Source organism: Dipodomys merriami, unplaced genomic scaffold, assembly GCF_024711535.1.
Source record: "Dipodomys merriami isolate MVZ:Mamm:240054 unplaced genomic scaffold, mDipMer1.0.p SCAF_70, whole genome shotgun sequence".
NCBI classification, from domain to species: domain Eukaryota; kingdom Metazoa; phylum Chordata; class Mammalia; order Rodentia; family Heteromyidae; genus Dipodomys; species Dipodomys merriami.
Window position 1 is genome coordinate 6207870 of NW_027206291.1, and position 9923 is coordinate 6217792.

General features: G+C 45.3%; 1 protein-coding gene and 1 long non-coding RNA gene across 3 annotated transcripts in view; one reads left to right on the forward strand and one right to left on the reverse strand.

Moving 5' to 3' along the window:
* LOC138817544 (cell division cycle protein 16 homolog) overlaps nucleotides 1–9341 on the reverse strand; it is a 35405-nt gene extending 26064 nt beyond the window's left edge. Inside the window, exons 1-7 of one of the 2 annotated variants that reach the window (XM_070008000.1) lie at nucleotides 9199–9341; nucleotides 7093–7147; nucleotides 6908–7005; nucleotides 5425–5463; nucleotides 4587–4727; nucleotides 2063–2222; nucleotides 851–942 (exon numbers count right to left, since the gene is read on the reverse strand). In XM_070008000.1, coding sequence (XP_069864101.1) covers nucleotides 851–942; nucleotides 2063–2222; nucleotides 4587–4727; nucleotides 5425–5463; nucleotides 6908–7005; nucleotides 7093–7147; nucleotides 9199–9246 — 633 coding nt within the window. In that variant the 5' untranslated portion in view covers nucleotides 9247–9341. The remainder of the gene's footprint in view (nucleotides 1–850; nucleotides 943–2062; nucleotides 2223–4586; nucleotides 4728–5424; nucleotides 5464–6907; nucleotides 7006–7092; nucleotides 7148–9198) is intronic. The other variant, XM_070008001.1, reaches the window with a different exon arrangement.
* On the forward strand, nucleotides 4435–8053 carry LOC138817545 (uncharacterized). The gene is made up of 3 exons (XR_011368901.1): nucleotides 4435–4515; nucleotides 7692–7832; nucleotides 7956–8053. It is a non-coding gene; the product is annotated as an uncharacterized lncRNA (long non-coding RNA).
* Nucleotides 9342–9923: the final 582 nt, after the last annotated feature.

The following is a 9923-nucleotide window of genomic DNA, read 5'->3' on the forward strand; positions in this document are numbered from 1 at the left end:
TACTCTTTTCAAATTTAACTGTCATTTCAATTTCATCACAAAATTCCAAAGCGGGAAGTTCTTTCACAAGAAGGATGCATATAAAACACAAAGCAAAACCCTCATTTTCATGCAATGTCAACCTGCTTATCTAAGAATAAACTTTTTAGCATTAGGAGTTCTTGGGAACCTTTTTAGGAATCTTACCATAAATTTTAAGTAATATATTTCTGCAAACCTTCTAAATTATTTTGTTTTTAACTCAGTAAGTTGGGCTCAGTGACTCAAACTGTTATCCTAGTTACTCAGGAGGCAGATTGTGTTCAAGGCCAGCCCAACCATAAATGTTTATAAGACCTCATCAATGGCAGGGCCTGCTGGCAAATATCTGGTATTCCAGCTACAGAGGAAGCACAATAACTGGCACATTAGTGTGTACTTGTTATCCTCAGAGCCACAGGAAATACCCTAAGTAGGAGGATTATAGCTCTGACCAAGCCGGACATATGGTGAGACTCTACCTTGAAAATAACCAAGGTACCTCTAGGACATAATCTACCAGCCAGGGTAGGTAAATTAAAGATCTATTGTTTCAGAACTATTTGTTGACCCACCTTAGGCTGAAATCCTTAGGTATGTAGAGTAAAAAGTCTAGTGTCTAAAACAAAAAACAGAAAACAAGAAAACAAAGGTAAAAGGGGGCTGGAGCCATGGCTCAAGTGGTAGAAAGCCTGTCTAACAAGAAAAAAGCCACTGAGTTCGATCCTCATTAAGTTAAAAAAAATAAAAACCCCAAACCCAATCTAATAAACAAATAAGGACCAAATTTAATGGAAGAAATATTTACATAAAGAAAATAGTTTCTCCTTACCTTTTTAAGCTTGTTCTCAAATAGAAATCGTAGTAATTCCTGTTCTTCAGTACAAAGCTTGCTAAGAGGAAGTGACTCAAGAAGTTCTTTTTCTTAAAAATGGTGAGAAAAGAAAAGTCTTATTTATGAGGAAAACCAGCAACTGAAAATACTTCTTTAATAGTTCTTGGTCAAAACAAATCTATTCAAAAGGAAATAAGACATGAAAATGAACTAGGAAAAGCCGATACTGTGGCTACCAGTGGGAGGATTGAGTCAAGAAAAACTTCCAGGTCCCTGTCATCAGCCATACTGAAAACCATGGTCCTCAACACTGATGATGTATGCACCAATGCTGTATAGGCTGGAGTGTCCTGGGCATACAGCAGTGTTTAGAAGTACCTTCTACCTCTACCTGCTATATGAAAGCAGCAACTTCCCATCCTTCTTTTCCACCCTAAAGTTACGACAACCAAAGTCTCCAGATACTGACAATAACCACGTGGTCCAGAACTACTACAGGAGGTTAAAATAGTTTTGAGTATCATTCAACAAGCCCAGTTCCTGCTATTCTCTTGATAACCCACTTCACCTTGCTACTACCATACCTAGTAGTCAGTGACACTTAGTTCTTATTGTATATGAGAATCATTTGGGGGCTTTCAATCATTTGTTATTAGAGTCCTGCTTCCTGAGATTCTGGCAGAACCAATCTCAAGTTGGGTTCTAGACTTTGAGTCCTTGGGGACTTAAAAGTATAGTCAGATTGAACCCTGACTCAGATGTTTAAATCATAGCTCAGAGATAATTTCATGAAACCACAATTCCTAAAGATTATGAGAGCAAAAGGCACAACACAATTTATATTTTGCAACATTGTTTCACATTTGAAAACACTGAGGTTAGTTGCAATCCTAGCTACTCAGGCCACTGAGATCTCAGGACTGCAGTTCCAAGACAGCCTGGGCAGGAAAGCCTTATGAGACTCTTTATCTGCAATTAATCACAGAAAAAGCCCGAAGTATCACTGAGGCTCAAGTGATAAAGCACTAGCCTTGTGCAAAACAGAACTCAAAGACAGTAAGGTAGGCCCAGAGTTTGAGCCCCAAGACTGGCCAAAAAAAAGAAAAGAAATAGAAAGTAAATTCTATTTAAATCTGTAGATAGCCTGCTTTTGATTATACATATTCCACAGGAAAACAAATAATATTAATTATGCTAATGTAAAAATACCTTCTTGTGCTGTTAACATGTGGTGTGATGTTAAAAGATCAAATGCTTCAAAACAGTAGACATCAAGCTTCAAAGCTTCTTTATAACTGTAGGTAGCTAGGGTTCGGTTATCTAGAGCATCATATATCTTCCCTCGCAGAAGACAAATGGAACTCTTTATCTGTTGGAAAAATGAGAGCCATATATAATGTCAAAACAAATTTTTGATTAAAAGCTATATATTGGGCTGGGAAGGTGGCTCAGTGGTAGAGCACTTGCCTTGCAAGCCTGAGGCCCTGGGTTCAATTCCTCAGCACCACATAAGAAAAAAGCTGGAAGTGGCGCTGTGGCTCAAGTGGTATAGAGCGCTAGCCTTGAGCTGAAGAGCTGAGGGACAGCGCCCAGGCCCAGAGTTCAGGCCCCACGACCGGACCCAAAAAAAAAAAAAAAAAAAAAAAAGCTATATATTATTAAAATGAATTTTTACTACTATTAAACTATTTTAGTATGCATAAAACTATTATTAAACTAAGCTTAGTATAAATTAACAGAAACACAAAAGTAAAGCGGAAGTTCCCTTTTTTTTTTTTTTTTTTTTTTGGTCAGTTATGGGGTTTGAACTCTGGGCGAGTGCTTTACCACTTGAGCCACAGCGCCATTTCTAGTTTTCTGGTGGTTAATTAGAGATGAGAGTATCAAGGACTTTCCTGCCCAGGGTGACTTTGAACCTCAACCTCAGATCTCAGCCTCCTGAGTAGCTAGGATTACAGGCATGAGCCACCAGCACCCACTAAGCAGAAGTTTCTTAATGAACTCTGACCACTCTTTTCCAGAAAGTATACAAGTCAATGGCACCTAGGTTCATTAATTATTTTGCCCACAACAGGGTAATGCCTTATGAGACAAGAGGACACGTTATGTAAAATCAAATGTAAGAGAGTGTATAACAGGAAACACAATGACAGAGACTGGCAGTGAGTCTGAGTCAGCATTAAGTCACGGGTCAGAGTCAAGGTCTGCTAGTACCCAACACCCGAAATTTAATTCCAGCCCTGAGGCTTATGTGTGACTCTGGATGATTTAATCTGTTTTAGCTTCAGTCTCCTTTTCTCACTTGTAAAATGGGAATTAAATCTTGCTTATAGGACAGGAACTTGAGTACCTCTTACTGGCCAACTATCACCACTAACAGGACATGGGGTCCAACACACATTCTAGCCCCCCAAACCTCAGGAAACCAGAACGAAGTCCAAAGATGATTCAAGGGTGGGCAGCTAAAACTAAGACAGAAACAAGGAAAATTCATAAATTGAAAATTTCAAACTTGGCAAGACTTGGTGGGGCATACCTAAAATCCCAGCTACTAGGAAGCAAAACCAATCAGAGAAAAATTATGTGAAAGCCTATCTCAAAAATGAGCCAAGTGTGTGGCAAATGCCTGTAGTCTCATGTATTCAAGACAAAGGAGGAGGATTGCAGTTGGGAGGCCAGTCTGGGAAAAAGAGATCTTACCTGAAAATCAGGATGACAGGTGATGGCTCAAGTAATGGAGAATTTGTAATAACTACAAGGCCCTGACTTCAATTCTCCATCTGTCTCTGTCTCTCTCTCCCTCTCTCTCTTACACACACACACACAGAATAAAATATATTAATGGACATTATGAGAATCTTAGTAATTTCACAAACAAGGCAAAATAAGTAAATTATGTCATCTCATAGCATGGAGTTAATGGATAAAAGGTCCAAAAAAATAATACCAAAACTCCCCACAGATGCATTTTTGTTTTTCTTTTTTGACCAGCACTGGGGTTTAAACTCAGGGCCGTGCTTGCTTGCTCCGCTTATACTCACTTCAGCCATGTGTCCAGTCCAGGTTTTTCTGATTATTTTGGAAATGGAGTCTCAAGGATTTTCCTGCTATCTTTCCAATCTCAAGTCTCCTGAGTAGCTAGGACTACTGATGTGAACCATCAGCTCCCAACTTAATATGCATTTAATAGAAAAATTAATGTGTATCTTAGGTATGTAAGTTAATTGATAATAAGAAGGAAAGAAGGAAGGAAAGGAACACTTAGAATCCATAAAGTTACATACACACAATACACACACACACACACACACACAAATGCAGTTTCATGGAAATATGAGGTATAGTCATTTAAATAACACAACAATGCACTATCTAGTAAACAGTAACACCAGACCATTTCCCAGAAACAATTTAAGCTAACCAAAGTTTCTTTGGGTAGGTCTAAACACTACAGGAACACAGAAAAAAAGAAAGATGGTTCCATCTGTGGGACATGGAACCTGGGAAACAAGGTCATGGATCAGCCTATTGTGATGCAGTTTCAGAGGTTAGCTTTAGAGGTTACAACCTATGCATACTTAGAAAAGTCTCAGTTGGGTTCTTGGAGAGAAAGATGAATAAGATGGCAACCATAACTGTTTTAATGAACATACACACAGAAGGTAATTTGTCTTTGCTATGTATCTTGTCATTTCCCACTGCTGAATTACTGAGGCAAACGAACATTACTCACTGAGGATGGTGACATTTCCCAGTCATTGGAGGGGTCTTTCAAGCCACTTTCATCCTTCAAGTATTTCTCAAAGAGTCTTTTGTTAATTGGTTCCTCCATATCAAGAATATCAAGAGCCTGCTGGTGTTCTTTTGCAGCATACTACATAGAAGAAAACAGAAATAGCATCCATTACCTGTGACTTATAGATTTTAAAAAGGTAACAATTAGCCAGGTGTCAGTGGCTCATTCCTATACTCCTAGCTACTCAGGAGGCTGAGATCTAAGGATCTCAGTTCAAAGCCAGCCCGGGACAGAAAGTCCATGAGACTCTTATCTCCAATAAATCACTCAGATAACCAGAAGTGGTGCTGTGGCTCAAGAGGTAGAGTGCTAGCCTTGAAGAGCTGAGGGACAGCGCCCAGGCCCAGAGTTCAGGCCCCATGACCTGACCAAAAAATAGAGTGACAATTACAATTACAGCCAATTTATGTATCTAAGGTACAACTTTCTGCACATCAGAAGAATTGATTTTTTTTTTTTTTTTGTCGGTCCTGTGGCTTAAACTATGGGCCTGTGCGCTGTCCCCTCAGCTCTTCAGCTCAAGGCTGGCACTCTATCACTTGAGCCACAGAGCCACTTCTGGTTTTTAAGGCCCAGGCTGGCTTTGAACTGTGATCCTCAGATCTCAGCCTCCTGAGTAGCTAGGCTTACAGTCATGAGCTACCAGCGCCTGGTAAGAATTGATTTTTTTTAGAGCAAAATGATACTAAAGAACCTGTCATAGACATGAGGGATTCACAAGGTTTGGTTAATCTAACGTAAGCCAAATAAAAAGAAAATTGAGTATTATACTTACATGGCATCTAGCTGCAAGGTAACGACAAGCTTCATACAACTAAGAAAGAGGTTATTTAAAAAGTAGTTAGTATAATATGTACTTTTACTTTATAAGAAAACTATAAAATCCTACTCTTTTTAGTCCATATTCTCATGAACTTACTGTTTACCAAACATCAAGGATTCAAAAAGGAGTAAGAACCTGCCTCAAGTCACAGCAAGGGGAGACACAAACAGCACAACACATCATGAAAGAAGAACATAAGCAGTATACTAGCCAGCTGAAGGAAGCATCTGCAGGAGATCAGTGCAGAGGTGGACAGACATTGCAGTGAAAATACTTGCTGCATGTCCAGGAATTAGAGTGCAACATGACTAGAAACGTGTGCTGTATCTATCAATGGCAGTGTGGGCCTCAGGTGTCTATTACCCTGTAGGGAGAATTAAATCACTGAATAATTTTACAGATATAATCAAAACTGTTTTAGGAAACTAGTCCTTTGATAGTTAATAAGATGGAACTGGGTATAAGTTAGTAAGAAAAAATTACTGGAGAAGAGGAAGCAAGGAGATAGGCTCTAACAGAAAAGACAGATTGAAGGCCTGGCTTGCATTAGTCGTAAGGAATGTAAAAGAATGGCCAAAATTTTGGAGCTACACAGAATCTTCAAGTCAGGTATGGTTGTGGGCACCTATAATCCCAGCTATTCAGGAAGCTGAGGCAGACAGGATCTCTTAAGCCCCAGAGGTCATGACTATCCTATGCAAGGTAATGAGATCTGATCTCGAAACAAGTAAACAAATACTAACAACAGAAAAAAAATTTCCACAACTTAGTAACAAGATGGGATGGAGAAAGTGAAGGAAAAAAAATGACTAAGATTAGGAATAAGAAAGAAATTTTCCCAGCTGGGCACCAGTGGCTCCTGCCTATAATCCTGATCTGAGGTTTAAAGCCAGCTTAGGTAGGAAAGTCTGTGGGACTCTTATCTACAATAAACTACCCAGAAAAAGCCAGAAGTGGCGCTGTGGATCAAGTGGTAGAATGCTAGCCTTGAGCAAAAAAAAAGCTCAGGGAGAGCGCCCAGGCCCTGAGTTCAACCCCCAGATTCAGCCAAAAAAAAAAGAAAGAAAGAAAGAAAGAAAGAAATTTCTCTTCACATTCAAGAAAAATTGAATTTTTTTTTTTTTTGTTGGTTGTGGTACCTGAACTCTGAGCCTAGATGTGTCCTTCAGCTCTTCAGCTCAAGGCTAGTGTTCTACCATTTGAGCCCCAGCACCACTTGCGGCTTTTTTCTGTTTATGTGGTGCTGAGGAATCAAACCCAGGGCTTCATGCATGCAAGGCAAGCATTCTACCACTGAACCACCTTTCCAGCCCCCCAAAATTGAATTGTTTAAAACCTGACATAAATAGGACACACACCTAAAATACCAACCTAATGACTTTTTTTCTTCACACAACATTGAATGCCCTTAAGTTTACACAATTACCGTACTTACTTTGTCTAATTTTCGAGACCGAAGTGCATGGGCTGCTCTGTGATATTGCGCTGTTAGGTAGAGACACTGAGCCAACCAATAAACATCCTGGGGCTCCTCTAAAGGGTAAAATTATACAGGTGGTCAAAGGTGTAAATTGAAATAAAGATTTTTAAAGATTAGGAAAAAAATTATTTGTCACTCACCATGAGAGAGCGAAGCTACTTTGTCTGCCCAAAAAAGAGCACTTTGATACTGTTGCTGTATCAAAAAAAAAAAAAAAAAAAGAAGGGGTAATTGCCTTTGTTTTCACATTTCCTTATAAGTCCTCTTGTGTAATAGGGGGTCTATTAATCATCTCTTATCTTACAGCTCAGCTGGGTAAGTTTTAGCACAAGGATAAAAAATTACTAAGATCTTTATATGTACCACTCTTGAAGACAGTTTTTTTAGGGATAAGTTGTGGGGTTTGAACAATGGATAATTTAAATTATTTTGCAGTATTTTGCAATTCTAATCATTAGCACTTCCTGTGCTGGCATTTATATGACACCTTCAATAAGTTGTTAATACATGCTAATGTAGATCTGCTTAATAGGAGAACAAATACCTTCCTTGTAACTTCCATAACACTCAAAAATGTACATAACTATTAACTGTCACTGACCAGGGGAAAGCTACCTACTCTAGCCACTTCAACAAAAAGGCAGATGACAATGAAAGTCACTCTTAAGTTGGTCTCAGACAGTGTCAGTCTGGGGTTCATACATTGGGTTCTTTCTATGAGTTCTGTCTCGTTTCCCAGAACAGGGCTGACACACAGATGAACTGCACATAAATCCGTTCAGAGCAAGTAAGTGCCAGGATGGTGGCAAACAAGCTCATGATGTCTCTCCACAGCTTAGTGCCAAAGAAAGACTCAGAACTAACAGTGAAGCGCCTTCTGGTGAGTACCCTCGAACCAGAGTGCTGCAAACACCTGGTCACGTCACCTGGCATCGATTTCAATATCTGTCATTTTGTTTTGTGTATTCCCCTCCCTACTCTATCTAACTCTCAATGATTGGAGAAAATGGGATCACACTGGACCGTGGTGACTGTCTGAAGTCCTCCTTGCTGTCCTCCCAGAGTACCGACAAGTTCATTCTCTCCATTTGGCTAATAAAAGCCACAGCCTCATCTCTTGGAAGCGTTCGTCCAGGCAGATTCCAAGGCTGCAGCCAGCGCTGCTCCCCAACGGGGCCTCCGTGGGGCCCACCAGAGGGAGCAGTCCGGGCTCGCCTGTGCGCCTGGACCTGCCACCCCCCTCCCGCACATCCCTGAGTCCCCAGTGAGGCCCCGGTCCCCCGCCCATCCCCTGCCCGCCTCCCTGTGAGGCCCCAGCCCCCTGTCCATCCCCAGGTCCCCAGTGAGGCCCCAGCCCCCGCGGTCCCCGCCCCCCGCACATCCCCGAGTCCTCCGTGAGGCCCCGCAGTCCCCGGCTTCCCCCCACCCCCCGCAGTCCCAGGTCCCCTGTGAGGCCCCGGCCCCCCGCACATTCCTGGATCCTCCGTGAGGCCCCGGCCCCCGCGGTCCCCGGCCCCGCCCCCCTCCTCCGCAGTCTCCAGGTCCCCCGTGAGGCCCCGGCCCCCAGCTCTCTCCGGCGTTCCTGGACATGCCACCCCCTCCCGTACACCCCCGGGCCGCCCACCCACCCCGTCTCCCCCCCCCCCGTCCCCTCCCTGAACCGTCCCAAAGTCTCCGGGGCCCCCACCCGGCCCCGTCCAGCAAATCCCCGGGCCCCCACACTGACCCGCACTCCATGTCCCCGAACCCCACGCTGACCCGCACCCCACGTCCCGGACCCCCAAGTCCCTGGCCCCCACACTGACCTGCACCCGACGTCCGAGGACCCCCAAGTCCCTGGCCCCCTACACTGACCCGCACCCCACATCTCCGGATCCCCAAGCCCCTGGCCCCCCACGCTGACCCGCACCCACGTCCCCGGAACCCCAAGTCCCTGGCCCCCCATGCTGACTCGCACCCCACGTCCCCGGAACCCCAAGTCCTTGGCCCCCCACGCTGACCCGCACCCCACATCCCCGGAACCCCAAGTCCTTGGCCCCCCATGCTGACTCGCACCCCACGTCCCCGGAACCCCAAGTCCCTGGCCCCCCACGCTGACTCGCACCCCACGTCCCCGGACCTCCACGTCCCCGGGCCCCCACGCTAACCCGCACCCCACGTCTCCGGACCCCCACCTGGGGGCCTCCCTTCAGGGACTCGCAGCTGCTCGGTGGACGTGACCACCCCGCGCCAGGCCTGCCACGCACCTGATCCAGATACTGCCGGACGCGCTTCCGCAGAGGCTCCAGGTTCATGGCCGCGAGACGAACCGAACGCCCGCGTACGCTAAACTCCACGGCCGGCCCGCGCTCCTCCGGCGGCCGAAGATCCGTGCCCGCCGCGGCCGCCTCCCGCCCCCGCCGCGCCGCCACACGGCACTTCCGCTCTTTAGAGCTCCGCCCCGGAAGTGCCCAAAAACGCGTCGGCGGGGGGACGGGGGGGGGGGGGAAAGGAGGCGCAGGCCTGTGCGCGCAGGCGCTGCCGCGTGCGAGCTGGGTACCTGGGTCGCGAGCCGGCGGGAGCCCGCGTCAGGCACGCTTCCTTCTGCGCTGTCTTCGTTGCACGCACGTTTTCTCTTTTAAAGTAAATGTGACCGCTGCCAGTATAAAGGTCTGGCCCGCAAGGGCGGCGGCTCCGCGAAGGGCGCCCCTCGCGCTCCGCGGGCCGCGGCCGCCCGGGGCTGCGCGCTCAGGTCTGACTGGGCAAGCCTCTGGGGGCGTGTCTTAAACGACCCCCCCCCCACACACACACTCTTCTTAGGGATCAGGTGGAGATCAAAGTGTGCATTTTTCTTGGGACAGACAAAGCATGCTTTAAGCCAAGTTTTCGACTGCTTCTCTTCATTTGATATGCCTGTAAAATCACTCACATAGTGTAGATCTAAATCCTGGGCTTCCCCACGAACACCCGCGATTCCAAGAGATGGGCAAGT